At 43.4% G+C, this 18,340-nt stretch overlaps 1 protein-coding gene across 1 annotated transcript in view; it reads right to left on the bottom strand.

The window, feature by feature from the left end:
- Window positions 1–6,942: 6,942 nt before the first annotated feature.
- elp3 (elongator acetyltransferase complex subunit 3) overlaps window positions 6,943–18,340 on the bottom strand; it is a 178,182-nt gene continuing 166,784 nt past the window's right edge. The window contains exon 15 of the mRNA XM_072498551.1: window positions 6,943–7,934. Within this exon, the coding sequence (XP_072354652.1) occupies window positions 7,858–7,934 (77 nt within the window). The 3' untranslated portion in view covers window positions 6,943–7,857. The remainder of the gene's footprint in view (window positions 7,935–18,340) is intronic.

An 18,340-nucleotide genomic window follows, 5' to 3' on the forward strand; every position in this document is an offset into this window, starting at 1 on the left:
TGTCCTCAAAAAAATTCCACTAAATTAGTTAGGCACGACCTGCCCTTTATGAACCCATGCTGTGTCTGCCCAATGGGACAATTTCCATCCAGATGCCTCGCTATTTCTTCCTTGATGATAGATTCCAGCATCTTCCCTACTACCGAAGTTAAGCTCACTGGCCTATAATTACCCACTTTCTGCCTACCTCCTATTTTAAACAGTGGTGTCACGTTTGCTAATTTCCAATCCACCGGGACCACCCCAGAGTCTAGTGAATTTTGGTAAATTATCACTAGTGCATTTGCAATTTCCCTAGCCATCTCTTTTAGCACTCTGGGATGCATTCCATCAGGTCCAGGAGACTTGTCTACCTTTAGCCCCATTAGCTTGCCATTCACTACCTCCTTGGTGATAACAATCCTCAAGGTCCTCACCTGTCATAGCCTCATTTCCATCAGTCACTGGCATGTTATTTGTGTCTTCCACTGTGAAGACCGACCCAAAAAACCTGTTCAGTTCCTCAGCCAATTTGCATGCAATAATGTTCCAGGGGTCATCTGTGGTGTTGTTTGGGGATATTATTCAAGTTGGTTGTGTATAAGGGGTTCTCCTGAATTCTGATGGAAACTGTTAAATGTTCTGCAGTGTTCTGACTGTTCTATACCTGATTTTTGTAGGTTTTTAAATGTTAATTGTTCACCTCCAACTGAAGCCTGAAACCACACAGCACAACATTGCCCTATTGCACAAGTAAAATTGTACACCAGTCTGCCATCGAGCAGTTCAAGTCATTTAACAAAACCAACAAACCTACAGAGAATTTAATATTATTACTAAACTGAGGTTGCTGGCTTCACCTTTTTACGTGGGACAAGGAGGCCGAGAGGGTCTGAATGACATTTTATTCTCCTGGTTTCTACTGAGTGAGCCAAGAAACCTTCACTTCGCAAAGCTTCACCTTTCCACCTCTTCATCTCTGGAGATGTAGTTAGAAAAGTGACTTGAATGCACAATAATGGTGTCACAGTGGTTAGCACCATTGTCTCTCAATGCCAGGAACTCTTTTTCAATTCCAACCTCTGGTGACTGTGTGGAGTTTTTGCATTCTCTGTGTCTGTGTGGATTTCCTCATGGTGCTCTGGTTTCCTCGCACAGTCCAAAGATGTGCAGGGTAGGTGGTTTGGCTATGCTAATAAATTGCCCCCCAAGTTTCCAAAGGTGGTTACGGATCTATGGTGGGAGATTGGGCCTAGTTGGGGTGCTCTTTCATTCGGTGCAGACTCAAATGGTTTAAATGGCCATTGTGCCCTGTAGCGATTTTATGATAATGCATACCTGGGCTCTCAGTCAAGAATGCATAATTGGGCTTGGCTGAGAGCTCACATCAATTTGTCTGAAACAGCTGTGTTGTAGGGGTAAGGTATTTTGACTGCTCTTGCTCTGATCTAATCTGTCAATTGCACCATGCTTAATTTACAAGATACTGCTATTGATGTTTAAAGGTCTGGAAGATTGATATTCTTACTGGGCTGTAATTAAATTACTAAAGCTTTTTCTCCCACCCTGTTGTTACTATAATTTACAAGATACTGCTATTGATGTTTAAAGGTCTGGAAGATTGATATTCTTACTGGGCTGTAATTAAATTACTAAAGCTTTTTCTCCCACCCTGTTGTTACTATAGAGTTCATAGATTATGTATAGTGGGTGATTTATAACTTGGCATGGAAGGTATGAAGGCCATAGCTTTACCTTTCAAAAGATTCCCTCATTCGTATTATGGTTCATAACCCCTCCTGAGGTGCTGTGAAACATGTGTCCTTTAAAAGCTGGCCCAACTTCATGAAAATTTGCAGGAAGACCAGGAGATGCCTATCTCCACTTTAGTGCCAGCCAGGTTGTCTGTGCAGGTGACTTTGATCTGCACTGCTTGAAACTCGGGTACTAGGAAGTGGGTAAAGAATCCTGGAATTGGGCCCTGGCTGCTATCTTTTTCATCTCCCCCTCAAAATCCAGTCCCATGTCTCCAAAAAAGTCCATTCGTGTTGGTTTCAATCAAAAAGGTTGGCAACAAAGATGTCAGAGTTTGTGCATTTAAATAAGAGCTACTTAATGTCCCTTCAGATGGCGTGCTGTCAACAAGATCTGTAATCAGAATCTGAAAAATTCCCACAGGATTATTGAAAGAAAGCAGCGGCACTCTCTCTGCAGCCCAGGACATTTCCCCTTTATCCAACATCACAAAAACATGTTATCCTGTTGTTTTTTGTGGGTGGTTGCTGTGTGCAAATTGGTTGTTACATCTTCTATGTTATGACAGTGGCTACACTTCAATTGCTGTGGAATGCTTTGGGAGTCCGGAGGTTGTGAAACGTGCTGGATGAGTGAGATTTACTATTTCTATGCGGCCACAAACACAATAGTCATTACTAAATCCAACGTGGAATTCAGGAGAAATGTTTTTGCCCAGGAAGTGTTTAGAATGTGGAACTCTCTGACTAGCTAAGGGGAGTTGGACAACAAGGAGGGGAAAAGTTGTAGATGGGAATGGTTTGTGGAATGTAAACACTAGCATTGACCAGTTGTATTAAATGGCCCAATGTAATTAAGAACAGATTACTCCTCCTTTGATAGCTAATCCTGCACAGAAATGGGCATTCAAGAAGTTGACACCACCCTATCACATTCCACACCATGGGGGTATTTTCTATCATCTACAAGGTGCACTACAACAACTGGTCAAGCCTCTGCCAATAACATTTCCAAACACGTGACCTCTAGCACCTAGACAAAGACAGCAGATACATAGTTGCACCATCAGTACATTCCACTCCAAGCCATATACCATCCTGACTTGGAACTTTATCGCAGTTCCTTGACTGGAGTTGGGTCAAAATCCCTTCATAACAGCACTGTGGGCGCAACTGTAGCGGTTCAAGAAGATAGCTCCCCCACCACCACCTCCAAGGGAAACGCTGCCCACATTCAGTGAAAAAAATGTTTTAAATAATTGTTTTAAGTACGGCACAAAGGTTTTGTTTGAACAGAGTGCGAAGTAAGCTTGAATATGTATGAACTTGTTATTGTTACCAATGACTCAAACGTATTGAATTCCTGACTACTATCGGATATAAATTCAGTTTGGTCTACGTTTTGTATATTAAACAGTTTTGAATAATTTAATCACAGTCTAGAATGTTAAGATTATTTGGCCCAGGAAATCCACTCCCATTGAGACATGCATGATTTTAATGCATGCTATTCCTGCCAACCCCATCACCAACTGATGATACCCAATTTGTCAGTGAAGGACCGGTCTGCTCTGTATAGCTGTCTTTCCCCACATTCTTGTCGCTCCCCCCACCACTTGCTGACTATATTTGCTGACTAAAATGTCACTTACCTGGATATCTGGACTGTCAGATGGCAGGTTGCTTTGCACTGTTACTTCAAGCACTTAATAATTTGGGAGTACTGCTCCTTGAATAATTCTACACCGGGATAAGCAAAGAACAGACAAACAGAGATGTGGTTGAACCCATCTTAAAGAGTACATTTCTTGGGATCAATTTGTGGGTTGCGGAAAGGGTGGCGGGGAAGAGGAAATACCACACAAAAGTACTTTATAAATCCCTATTGACTTCCTTATGTTGTAGACTGGATTACATTGCAAAATCTCATCTGCTTTTAACAGCCTCATAAGCTTTCACTGATCGGTGAAAAAAACAGCTTTCACTGATCGGTGAAAAAAACAGCATCTCTTCAATGACTGTGAAACCAATTAAGTACTTGTCCATTGAAGATACCAGCAAACCAATCTGGGTGTCCCTTCACAAAATGCGAGCCATTCTCAATGGCCCAGTAAATCGATGGGTGATTCACATTTCTCTACATTCAAACCAAACAATGGCAGTGGAAATTGCTGAAACTCTCTGGAAGGAATTGCTTGAAGTGTTTTCTACTCGTCACCCAGAATATCCACACAATTCACACTCAAAAGCACTGGTTGGTAGTTTGCCCGAGATCATTGTATGCAGCAATCTCTTCTTTTAGAAAGGATTCATTTCCACACCAGCTGATGCATCTTCCATACAAATGACAGCACAGTCAGAAGAACATAACTGTGAAATGAAATATTTTTTCTGAGCCTGAAAGGATTTTTGCTGCTGTCCCAGCCAGTTTATTAAATGGTCAATTGACGTGGGGTGAACAGTAGGAGCAACTGCCGGAATGAAAGAATTGAGATCGCTAGGATCTGCCTGAAGATGGTGCAATCAAAATTTCTCTCAAACCTTCTGCATAACTCTGACTGAATATGTTTACTCAGTGACGAAAAGCACTCGCTAGATCTGTAACTATCCCTTGCAGCAGATTTGAGTCTATTCAGGAAGAAGTCAGCCCATCTGCATCTTTTCAAGACAGGTAATAGGTTGTCAACCTTTCATTCATGCGATGTTGGCACTATTGTACTAATTGCCCATCACTGTTTGTCCTGGTAAGTGGTGGAACAGTGTCTTTGAGCTTCTGCAGTCTGAATGGTGTAGGTACACCTATGCTGCGGTTAGGGAGAGTTTAACAATTTTGACCTGGGGCCAATGAAGGAACATCAATATGGTTCCAAGTTAGAGACTTGCAGCAGAACTCTCACATCTGCTGTCCTTGTTCTTCTGGGTGGTATAGGTCGTAAATTTGGAAGTGCCATCTAAGAAGCCTTGCTGGGTTGCTACAGGTCATCTTGGAGCGGGAACACACTGCTGTTACTGGGTGCAGATACAGAGAGAATGGATGTTTAAAGGTGGTGGATACGGTGCTGATTAAGCATGCTGTGTTGTCCTGGGTTTCTTGACTTTTACTGGAGCTGCACTTTGCCAGGCAAATGGAGAATATTCCATCAGACTTGTTACTTTTCCCTTACGGATGGTAAAATGTTTTTTGGGCAGTCAACTGCGGTTGGACACATTCTTGAAAGAGCCATTACTTGATTTCTTGTCAGTCAAATGATTCATCAGGCCATATCTAATATTTTTAGCGCTAGTAAACAAGAAATTTTAAATTTTTAAAAAATTGTGCGTGCTCCTGTCCTGGTCTAGAATTTGTCTGCTTTTCAAAACCTGACCCTCTCACCCACTTCCAGAAGTGAAGGAGCCCAATCAGATTTTTTTTGTGGGAGGCGTGGGGGAGAAAAAAACATCTTCAGCCCCAAAACAGTGCTTTCTGATCAGAAAAAAGCAAACCTTAAAGAAGCTGCTTTGTTGAACTGCCTTTTACACTAATAGCATTGTTTTCACATTGGCTAAAGCCAAACACTATTTAATGCAGCCACAACACCTTCACTCAGGATTCGTAAAGAAGCAAATACTTTTTTAAAAATCCTGAAGAAAGTTCACATTTTGTAGGTGAAGCTCAACATCAAAGCACAAAATGACCAACAAAATACGATGCAAACTCAGCTACGAAAGGTTCAAATAATCATCTGTTCCATTCCTATTTTGGTTAAGGGGAGATGGCTCCATGCGACTGAGCAGGGCAAAGCTGTCCTCTGCTGCCAATTTGGCAGGTCATTCCCTCACTGCCCGCTTTCTTGGTATTTTGTTTTCCAGTGAGTGAATTCATGCTGTGATGAATAGGTTTTCCTTTCATGCAATTGTACTGTAATAAAACAGTCCTGAGTGCAAAGTTTTGGAAAAATGTTCTTGCTCGTAGCAAATGTGCATTGTGTTATCTAATAAAAGGAGATGTATTTGACAACCAAATAATCAGCACACTCTCACTGTTCTTCTGGGGCTGTTTTAGTGGAACATAATTTGACAATCAGGCAGATCATTATTGGAATCTAAGAGGTAAGCTTAAGGGAAATTACTAAAATAGGGAAAATAGCAACTGAAGTGTTAAAAGCAAAGAGCGACAAATCTTAAAGGAGCAGCGCTTAATTTGTGAGTGTTAGTGGTGGGATAATTAACCAACTGGCACGATGCTGCCGAGTATATAACCTATACTGCCTCAGAGGTCACTAGGATCAGACCAATCACTGCATGTCAAGCTCAATGCTACTGTCAGGGTCTACTAGAATCTGTGCGGACTGAAACAAAAAGGGAGCTGAACCGAACTCTCTTTGTTTACTTTAGGCAAAACTCATAAGGTCTATGAGAAAGTAATTGAATTTAAACGCTCCTCCTTAATTTAATCCAATTGATAAACAAAAACTTATTTTTGTTTTATTAGATGTTATGCAGCAAAACTTATTTTTTGTTGTTTAAGCACACTATTTTCAGTGAAAGAAATGCTCTACCTTCTGTGCTCTTGTTGTTGCATTGTTCCAGGACCAGTTGATGCAGTTTTACATTCTACATTAACTGCATCTGACAGTGACCCTATCTGAGCTTAGAATCATAGCATTTACAGTGCAGGAGGCCATTCGGCCCATCGAGTCTGCACCGGCCCTTGGAAAGAGCACCCTACTTAAGCCCATGCCTTCACCCTATCCCTATAACCCAGTAACCCCACTGAACTGAATTTATCTAACCTGCACATCTTTGGACTTGTGGGAGGAAACCAGAGCACCCGGAGGAAACCCAGGCAGACATGGGGAGAACGTGCAGACTCTACACAGACTGTGACCCAAGTCAGGAATCAAACCTGGTACCCTGGTTCTATGAAGCAACAATGCTAACCACTGTGCCCTTACCTGTAGGAGGACTCCCAAAGATCAGTTCTAGAGCTGCTGCCTATAGTTCCTGGCTCAGGTGAAACGTGGGACTTGGGATGTGGGGGCGCTCCAGTCCTGTTGGTGGTTCTGATGGTGGTCAGAGGGGTGTCATGATGTTCCCTTTTGCGTACCTGAGAACTTTAGTCCAACAGCTTTCTTACTACAGTGTTGAAGTATTGCAGCTCTCAGATACAGAAGCTAATCTTTGTAATAAAAATTCTTTGCCACAATGCAACTCAACAAAAATAACTCCCTTTTTTGTTGACAAGCAAAATACAGGTTTAATTACTCAAAAAATGTATGTTTAAAATATTAAATACATCCCTTCAATTGCAATGGGGTTGTTTTGCAGCATCTGTTCTCAACCGATCATTCCATTGATGACTGACCAGTTAATCCGTAAGTTTTGAACTCATTTTTCTGTAGCCACCTTCTGCTGTTGAGTTACTTGGGTACCCAGAACTAGTGCTGTCTTCTGACAATCCAACATGTCACAGCACATCAGTGTCGGGAGGGGCTTGGGCCTTTCAACTTGGAAAGATCTTATAAAGCAACAAAAAGACAGTTCACCGTGTGGGAAAGGGAAGGCCATAAAATTCCATCAAATAAATTGAGAGTGGGCAAAGGGCCACAGCTTCAAAGCAGTAAAAGATAACGGCAGACATCCTTCTCTTGTCTGACTGCAGACAACAGACATGATCCATACATGAGATGGGCTTATGGTGGAGGCAAAACCTGGGAATCATTTAACCACTGGAAGTTAGAATGGATGGGGGGGAAGAAATAAGGTGGACCAATGGCCTTCTCTATTCATCACCGTCTTGTGTGATGATATAAATTCCTCCTTTGACTGGTTGCACACTTTTACAAGGACAGCCCATTATTGTAACAGAGATGAAGCTGCTCATGCCCTGTGTGACAGAGATCATGTTGAATTGCAAATAATTAATTAACCGTTTTGGTCCCCATTTGCAATGCAAACAAGCCACATGGCTTGTCAAAACCCACTACAGGATTCTGTGATTTTGCAGACCGGGATTGATGGGGTCAGAAGCTGAACTGGGCACTTAAATCCTATAAGGTGCAACATTAGCAAAGTCCTTGTTTATTAAGCACAGCCTGCGATAGTCAAGATTTTCAAATCCCATCCTGTTCAACAATGAAGGAGCTCAGTCCAGACATTTGACCATGTAGGGCCCTTCCAATTCATAACCAATCTTCCTGTAATAGTTCCTTGTGCCGACACCTGGAACAGAAAGAAAATCATTACAATAGAAATTCAGGAAGAAACCACAAGTCTTTCATCACCTGCTGGAAGCCCCATGAGCCACACTGGTAACACTGGCTCACACCTCGCTGGCTGAACCTTCCAAAGTGAATACACAGGTTCCATTTGAGGAGATACAGTTTGTCACATTGCTACATCAATGATCAGCAGTATTCCTTATTGCTGCACTTCCACTGTGTACGTCGTGCCCACTTTACTGGACTCATGGGTCCAAGTGTTGAGCCCAGCAGGCTCTGTGTAACACAGGACGAGATGTGAGACACCGTTAAAAAATACACATGCACCCATACATATATCTATAGGTGCACTGCCCACATGCCCCACAATTATTGGATATATAATCCATTTACACACACTATTTTTCCATGGTGAGAGACTAGGCGATGTTTAGGAGTAAAGTGAAGGAAAATACTGCAGATGCTGGAAATCTGAAATTATAAACAAAAAATTCAGGAAATACTCAGCAGGTCAGGCAGCATTTGCAGAGTCTGTTCTGGGTAGGATTAATAATAATAATAATCTTTATTGCCACAAGTAGGCTTACATTAACACTGCAATTAAGTTACTGTGAAAAGCCCCTAGTCGCCACATTCTGGCGCCTGTTCGGGTACACAGAGGGAGAATTCAGAATGTCGAAATTACCTAACAAGCACGTCTTTTGGGACTTGTGGGAGGAAACCGGAGCACCTGGAGGAAGCCCACGCAGACACAGGGAGAACGTGCAGACTCTGCACAGGCTACGACCTAAGCCGGGAATCGGACCTGGGACCCTAGTGCTGTGAAGCAACAGTGCTAACCACTGTACTTCCGTGCTTAGTGGGGTTGTTCCTGGCACCCCGATCTCTCAACCCCAAGACGCGACTTCTGGACCCTCCCAATACCCCAAGTCACCTATAAGGGAGTCCTCGAGCCCACCGCACACTACCTCACAAGAGCAGGGAACCCCCGAGCATGATCCCCATGTGCAGGCAAAATGCCAGCCTGGTAGTGCCCCTGCCAGTGCCACCTGGGCACCCTGACATGCCAGGCTGGGAGTGCCAAGGGGCCTGGGCAGCACCAGCAGTAGCAGGATGCCACCCTGCCCAGATACCAGTTACCCGGGGCCTTCCGATCGCCTGGGAGACCCTCACGCCCCCAAGTGCTGTTATGCCTGGTGCCCTTTTAACAAAGAACAATATAGCGCAAACAGGCCCATCAGCCCTCCAAGCCTGTACCGGTCATGATACCAACTTTTGCCAAAACCTTCAGCACTTCCTTGTGCCGTATCCCTCTATACCCATCCTATCCATTTGCTTGTCAAGATGCCTTTTGAACGCCGTTAAAGTATCTGCTTCCACAACTCCCCCGGCATTGCATTCCAGGCACTCACCACCCTCTGCGTAAAGAAACCTGACTTGCACATCTCCTCTAAACTTTGCCCCACAGACCTTAAACCTATACCCCCTAGTGACTGACGCTTCCACCCTGGGAAAGAGTGCCTGTCCATCCACTCTATCCATGCCCCTCATAATCTTGTAGACCTCTATCAGGTTGTCCCTCAACCTCCGTCTTTCTAATGAAATCTTTTGTCGGGACCCATGATAAACAGTGACCAGCTGGGGTCTCCTCAGCCAGGTTCATAATTGCAGGGGGATGCGTACGTTCCGCCGTCAGCACAGTTAAGTGAGTCTTTAACGAGACTGGGTCCCGCCAATTGTGGGCGAGATTCGAATTGCGACATCTGGCGAGATCTGATTAGATCTCGGGAGGTGTCACAACTGGCGGGGATTGTGGAAGAGGCCTCTCACGCCCAACTTGTCAGGTTGATGACCGTTTATCAGAATTGAAGAAAGATAGAAATACAAGAGATTTAAGCCCTGTTAAAGGGGAGAGGGAGCAGGAAGAATAAAAGAGAAGATCTATAATCGGGTGGAAGGGCAGGACAGAAGAACGAACAACAGATTTCATGATGCAAAAGTTAAAGAGAGTGGTAATGGATATAGAAACAAAGAGTGTGTCCAGATGAGGCATGAATGACAATGTAACCTGAATACAATATGGAGAGTTAGAGAAAGAAGCAAGCCAATATCCTCACCATCTGCCATATATCCAGCCTGCAGCTAATGTCTTTTAGCACTTGGTCTGCTCAGTCTGTGGTGTTACTACCAAGCCATTGAAAGACATTGAAGTCTCCCGCCCAGAGTATGTTCTGCGCCCTTGCTACCCTCAGTGCTTCCTCCAAGTGATGTTCAACATGGAGAATCATAGAATTTACATCGAGTCTGCACCGGCCCGTGGGAAGAGCCCCCTCCCTAAGCGCACAACCTCCACCCTATCCCCGTAATCCAGCAACCCCACCTAACCTTTTTGAACACGAAAGGCAATTTATCATGGCCAATCCATCTAACCTGCACATCTTTGGACTGTGGGAGGAAACCCACGCAGACAATGGGAAAATGTGCAGACTCTACACAGACAGTACTGATTGATCGGCTGGGGCGGGGAGGGGGGGGGGGGGGGGGGGGGTGTCAATGCCAGGTGCTCTATCTGACTGTTTTAGCTGTGTGATAGAATGGCTTGCTAGGCCTTTTCGGATGGCATTTAAGAGTCGACCAAATTGCTGTGGGTCTGGAGTCACATGTAAGCCAGACCAGTTAAGGATGCCAGATTTCTTTCTCTAAAGGACATTGGTGAACCAGATGGGGTCTTAAAACAACTGACAATGCTTTCATGGTCATCTATAGATGGTGATGAAGTCATTAAACTTATAATTCTAGATTTTATTGAATTCAAATTTCACCACATTAATAATAATAATCTTTATTGTCACAAGTGGGCTTACATTAACACTGCAATGAAGTTACTGTGAAAATCCCCTAGTCGCCACATTCCGGCGCCTGTTTGGTACATAGAGGGAGAATTCCGAATGTCCAATTCACCTACAGCACGTCTTTCGGGCCTTGTGGGAAGAAACCGGAGCACCCTGAGGACACCCACGCAGACATGGGGAGAACGTGCAGATTCCGCACAGACAATGACCTAAGCAGGAATCGAACCTGGGACCCTGGCGCTGTGAAGCAACAGTGCTAACCACTGTACTACCGTGCAATTACTAGTCCAGTGACAATACCAGTACACCACCACATCCCCAAGACAAAAGATGAAGAGTTCTTTCTCCAGCTTGTATTGAGCTTCACTGGAACGATGTAGCAGCCATGGACAGAAATATCTGAGTAGGAGCAAATGAAAGAATTTAAATGACAAGTGAAGCTCAGGTCATGCTTGCAGATTGAATGGAGGTATTCTGTAACCAGTAGCCCAGTCTGCATTTGGTGTCCCCAATTTAGAGGAGAGTATTTTGTGATTAGCAAATGCAATATACTAAATTGAAAGAAATACAAGAAAATCACTGTTTCACTGGGAAGGATGTTTGGAGCCTTGGCTAGTTGAGAAGGAAGGTGGCGAAAGGGGGCTATACTGGCAAGGAAAGGTGCCATTCGGGGTGAATGAAGAGTGGACAGGGTGTCTTGGAGGCAGCGGTCCCTTCGGAATGCTGCAAGTGGGGGGTAGAGAAATCCAGAACAAGGAGCATAACCTTAAAATTAGGGTCAGGAGGGTAATCAGGAAGCATTTCTTCATACAGAAGGTGGTGGAAAACTGGAATGCACTCCAAAGTTGTAGATGATTTTAGCTTTCAAGTCAGAGATTTATATGATTATTAGTTGTTAAGGATATCAAGAGATTTGGAGCAAAGGTGGAAAAATGGAGTTGAGATACAGTTCAGTCATGATCTATCTGAATGGCACCAATGAGGCTTGAGGCAACTTCCTGCCCCGACGACCACACACACCACACTCCCTTCCCCCTCCACCCCATACTGGTCTCTCAGTGACTGGCAGCAATCACATGACTCAGGCAGACCCAATCCTTGGCTATTACGTAAGAGGGATCCATCCCAGCAATAGCTATCTCTCTGCCTGAGAGAGAAGATCCTGAAGGTCAGCAGTGCCTGCAGAAACTCTGCACAATGAGTTACTGCTGTCAGGGAAGGCGGGCGGGGGAACAATCAGAAGGATCATTAGAGGAGGAAAATAAAAGATCGATATTATTAGCAGACATCTGTGTTTCACAATAAACCATAAAAAAACACAGCAGAGGCAGCAGTTAATCTTCCCAAGTAGAGGATATTAACATTTACCGGAATTCTACTGACGCAAGCACCTCACAAGTCAGTGAACACAGGAAATTCAGCAACTGACACAGGCAGTACGTTAACCCCATAAGTGATGAGGCGTCTTTGAGCTTTCAAAATGCATTTTGAGTATCCATTTCCAATCAATAACAAACACATAATATATAATATACTCATGTTGGTTTAAACCGTGCGCAGCACTTTTTTGCTAAACTGCCCTTTCACTTCTGGGTTGGATTCAGGCTGAAGATTTCTCTCTCATTGTTCGTTGTAGGATCTTTTCTAAATGGGTTTGGGCAGACTCTGCTCAGTTCTATATAGTTATCATTTCATTGAGTGTATGCACAAACTCTTGTCCCAAAAACCATAAATGCTGAGGGTCAATTAAAACTTTTGAGGTATATAATTGTATGGCTCAAGGAACCAAACATAGAATTGTGAGCAGTAAAACTCGAATCCTATAGTATAAGCTCCTGTTAGAAAAATTAAAGCCCATGGGACTAAAGGAAAAAAAGCAGCAATGGTCCAAAATTGGCAAAGGGGCAGAGAGTGGAAAATGGTGGTGAACAGTTGTTTTTCAGATTGGAGCAAAGCTTATTCTGGTGTTGTCTGTCTTTGGACCACTGCTTTTTATGACGTACTTTGGTAATCTGGACTTCTTCTACAGGGAATATTTTCAAACTTTGCAGATGATAAGAAACCTGTAAACGTTGCGGGAGACAGTAACATACTTAGCAGGACACATGAGCCAGTATAAACTAAATGGTGCATTTCTTTTTTTTTTAAAGAAAATATTTTATTGAAGCATTTGTAAGTTTCACATGTTGGCATTTCTAAAACAACCGCACGGGTCGACCCACAAAATACCCCCTAAAAGTACAACAAACAATAAACCACGTCCCGCACTTCTCCCGCCCTGTGCCTATTACCCGTATACTAAGTTCCCTGTCAACTTATTTAACATTACCATGCCTCCTGTTTTCCTCCCCCCCCCCCCCACTTTTCCCTTTCCCCCCCTTACTGCTGACGTTCAATTTTTGTTCAAGAAATCGATGAACGGCTGCCAACTCCGGGCGAATCCCTGTATTGATCCTCTCAGAGTGAACTTGATTTTCTCCAGACTGAGAAACCCTACCATATCGCTGACCCACACTCCTGACTTTGGGGGCTCCGAGTCCCTCCATCTTAGCAAGATCAGTCTCCGGGCCACCAGGGAGAAGGCCAGGATATCGGCCTCCCTCCCTCTGCCCCCGGATTCTCCGACACCCCAAATATTGCCAATTCTGAACTCGGAAGTTAACCTATCTTCCAGGGCATCTGACATAACATCCCAAATCCCTGCCAGAATTCCCTCAGTTTCGGACATGCCCAAAACATATGAACATGGTTGGCCGGGCTACCCCCTCACCGTCCACATCTGTCCTCCACCTCCTCAAAGAACCTACTCATCTGTGCTACCGTTATGTGGGCCTGTGGACTACCTTGAACTGAATCAAGCTAAGTCTAGCACAGGATGAGGATGCATTTACCCTTTTCAAGGCTTTTCCCCCACAGTTCAGTTTCCAGATCCCCTCTTCCCATTTCCTCTTGACCTCTATGATAGAGGCCCTTTCCCACTCTAACAATTCCCTGTATATCTCCAAAACCTTTCCACCTCCAACCCCTGTTTTTGACAGCACTTTATCCTGTAATCCCCTCAGGGGGAGGCGAGGAAAGCTTGGGACCCGTCTCCGTACAAAGTCCTGCACTTGAAGGTACCAAAACACGTTCCCACCCGGCAAATGAAACTCCTCCTCTAATGTCTCCAAGGTCGGAAAGCCCTCCTGGATGAATAGATCCCCAAACCTCTCAATCCCTGCCCGCTGCCATCAAATAGTCCATTTCTAAAGGACAGGCAGGAACAGAGACCTGTGGGAAGTTTGTTCACAGGTATGTGAAGGCAGTATATGACAGGTTGAGAAGGCTGTTAAAAAGCATGGAATGCTTGGCTTTATTCATAGAGGAAGAGAGTAAAAAAAGCAAGGAAGTTGTGCTGAATCTTTAAGAAAAACACTGGTTAGGCCCCAGCGAGAGCAATGTGTTCAATTTTGGGTGGCAAATTTGAGGAAGGAAATTAAAGTCTTGGAGAGGATGCAGAAGAGATTTACTAGAATCATACCGGATTTCAGTTCTATAGGAACACTGGACAAGCCGAAGATTAAGGATGATGACTAAGTTTGTTGAAATAAATAGGAAAAACTGTTTGAGTGGCAGAAGGATCAGTAACTGGGGGACAACAAGAATTAAAGAGATGCTGCTCAAGGGGCTGTGAATTCTAACATTATTGTTGTTACTGAGCGTTCTGTGGGGCACAACTTCAGCAGAGGTGACAGGATGGAGATTCAACCAGGGAATCTATATCACAGGATCATTAATCATTGCAATTGTAACATCTGCCAACCCTTATCTTGTAATTACACGAGGCATTCTGAATCACAAGGGCCCCTTGAACCCAAGTCTAATGGAGAGTATCGTCATATACTGCGTCATTATGTAAATTTGCTCCTGTTGGGAGGGAGTTATGGAGGAAGGGAGCCAGCTACTGTCCATTGTACTAACTGTAGCTCTACACTCCCAAATCCTGCATATATCTGTAGGTCCAGTAACTAACTATACCTCACTGAGTCATCCATTTAAAAAAATATATATATTTTTGAAACAGCTCAGGGAATCACCTGGTGCAGAACTTGCCTACTGTTTACAGCTCAAGCATCACGGTTTTGATTCCGTTTCATACCTCGACTCAGTGTAATTTCCAGCAATGAAACAAGCCGGAGATTCTTGCACACTTCAACAGCTTTAGATGAGAAATTTCATAACTGGATTACTGCAACACCTTATCCAAAAGCTCTTGGCAGAATTCTCCAGATTCACTACTTTATTTCATATTTATACACACACATCTCCTCCGCATATATTGAATTGCTTTCATCTTGGGGATGGGGCAGTGGGACCTGAAGACTTTAGGACATTTTGTTCCATTAAAGACACTCATTAGATAAATGCAAGCTACTATTGGAAATGCTTGGCGTTATTCATCTAAAATAACTGTTTTGGCTCCTCTGATGGCTAAGCGAGTTAGTCGAGTGAGGTGTTGAGCCACATGGATTGAGATTGTTGGTAAAAGAAGTTAGTTGGCTCCCTTAAATCCTTTGGGCAAAGGGAATATGTCACATGCACATCTGGTCTGTCCTACATGTGACAGCAGTCTCACACCATACAATGCCCTTTGAAATCTCCGAGTCAGTCACCCAGTTATAAGCAATGATTACAAAGGTCAGTAGGAACACGAAGATTGCATAGGTCCATTAGAAAAGGTCCAATAAATGAGACCTTGTCAGCACTGTCCAGAACAACCAATAATAAAAGGGCAATTGGGCCTGACTGTGATGGGCCTGTGAGAGACGGTGGCGTAGTGGACTGTTAACCAGAGACCCAGAATAATTCTCTGGGGACTCAGGTTCAAATCCCGCCACTGCAGATGGTTAAATTTGAATTAAATTTTTAAAAATCTGGAATTAAAAGTCTAATGATGACCATGAAAACCTTGTCGATTGTCATAAAAACAATGTCCTTTAAAGAAGGAAATCTGTCGTCCTTACCCTGTCTGGCCTACAGCAATGTGGTTGACTCCTAACTGCCCCCTCAAGGGTAATCAGGTATGGGCAGTAAATGCTGGCACAGCCTGCGATGATCACGTCCCATGAACGAATGAAAAAAAAGTTTGCTTCCATTCCAGCTAACATTCACACACGAGTGATGTGGAACTGGGCAGTACAATAAGTAGCTGGATCATTGGGTGAATGGAATGATTTTCTTTCCCTAGACATCTGGATACACCCACCATCTTCTTGGGTTGGTTCCTCAAAGATGTCAAGGGGATTGGCAACCAAAATCTTTTCCCTTGAGCCTCCACGTTGACTGCTGTTACCTCAGTTCTTACTGTCCAGATAGTCATCAGGTTTACTTTGGCTTGTTTTATATGCAATTGGGATTGAAGTAAGGATAATAGATGCGTTGTTGCCGGTATCTAATATATCACCCTCTTTAAATGTGGGCACCGCATTAAACTATTTCCAATCTGTTGGTACCTCCCAAACATCCAGACTCTCTCAAAATGAGCCTTAATGCCTCACAAATCTCTCCCAAGTCTCTTCAGCACCTTGGGATGAATATCACCTTTCTTGTGAAACCTTTATAAAACAATGGGTAGGCTGCAGCTGAAGTATTGTGTTCATTTCTGGGCACCACAGCATGGGAAGGATGTCAAAGCCGTAAAAAGGGAACAGTGGAGATTTACTAGAATGGGGTCAGTTACTGAGATGAAGAGATATAAACCATCCGCAGTCACTGTCCAGCCATGCTCCTCAATATTAACTTATTACGATTCCAGACCAGACCCCCAACAGTGGCTCGGATACTGGACCGAACCCCAATATTTTAGTTATTTGTAAGACCGCGTGGAAAGAATGATTCACTCCAGGAGTGACTCCATGAAAAAAATAGGGCTTGGTTATTTTTAAAAACAAAACTTTATTATGAATATAAAACTAAACTTTTTAAACATCAGACCCAAAAAGAGCAGCTTATCTTAAACACTACATCTCAATTTCCCATCAAACAACAAGACAGGAAACATACAGCTCTCAATCATACTTACTGTGGGGACTATGGATTCAGCTTCAGGCAGATAAGAATTCACATCCTCTCTCAGGTTTCTCCACAAAAACTGCCTCTCTAAAACTTCTCAAAATGTCTCTATGCATTCCTTGGCTCCACCCAGCAATGACCTTATCTCCTCAAATTAAAAAACAAATTATCTCTGCAGACTGCAAAGCACATTAATTCTCCAGGGACTTTTCCAGACAAACTACAGTCCATAGGTTAGGTGGATTGGCCATGCTAAATTGCCCTTAGTGTCCAAAATTGCCCAGTGTTGGGTGGGGTTGCTGGGTTATGGGGATAGGGTGGAGGTGTGGACCTTGGGTGGTTGCTCTTTCCAAGAGCTGGTGCAGACTCGATGGGCCGAATGGCCTCCTTCGGCACTGTAAATTCTATTAAATTAAATTAGTCCAGACTGCAAACACATTCCTTTGTCAATTTCACCTTCTGGCTGCTAAAAGCACCCAGGCCCTGCAAAACTGAATAATATTTTAAAAAGCATGACCACAGCAGTCAAACACACACACCCCAGGTTTTTAACCCTTAAATTGCCCAAGACTTACAATCCAATATTCCGAAAGAAAGGGTGTAATTCAGATAATAGGAGGCTCGTTTAAAATTAATTAATTAATTTATCTAGATCTTCAGTAATTTGTTGCATTGATTGGAATCATAAAAATCTTACAACACACAAGGTTGTCATTTGGCTTATTTTGAATGTGTGCAGTCTTTGAAAGAGTTGTCTAATTTAGTTCTACACCCTGCTTTTTCCCCATAAACCTGAAAATGAGTTCCCAAGTACACGTTCAATTGCCTTTTCAATCATCCTTTCAGGTTGTGTGTTACAGATTTTAAATGTGTGAAAAAAATTCTAATTTCTCCTCTCTTTTCCCAATTATTTTCAATCAATGATCTCTGGTTACTGATCCACTTGCCAGAGGAAATAGTTTCCTTCTATCTATTCTACCAAAATCCCTTGAATACCTACCTCTATTAGGCCTGCTGTTATCCTTCTCAGCTCCAAGAATAACAAGCCCAGTTTCTCCCCAGATCTGCAATGCCTCATTCCTGCCATAATTCTGGTAAACCCCCTTTGTATCCTCTCTAAGGGCTGAATGGCCTCCGTCTGCACTGTAAGTTCTATGATGATCATGGGCCAATTCAACATTTCTGCTTTTGCATTGAGAGAGTGAAACCTCTGTCCCGAAGAGATAAACAGGCCGTGAAATTAAAGCTTCACTCAATCATTCAAACTCATAGGAACATGGAACATCGGAGCAGCTCATTCAGCCCTTCTATGCCATTCAGTAAGATCATGGCTGATCTGGTCATGGTTTCAACTTGACCTTCCCTCTACCCCCCATAGCTCTGGACTACCTTATTGATCCAAATCTGTCTAACTCTGCCTTAAATAAATTTAGCGACCCAAACTCTGCTATTTTTGGGGGTAGGGAATTTCACAGGCTAATGATTTTGAGAGAAAGAAAAATTC

This window comes from Scyliorhinus torazame, chromosome 4, assembly GCF_047496885.1.
Source record: "Scyliorhinus torazame isolate Kashiwa2021f chromosome 4, sScyTor2.1, whole genome shotgun sequence".
Lineage (NCBI taxonomy): Eukaryota > Metazoa > Chordata > Chondrichthyes > Carcharhiniformes > Scyliorhinidae > Scyliorhinus > Scyliorhinus torazame.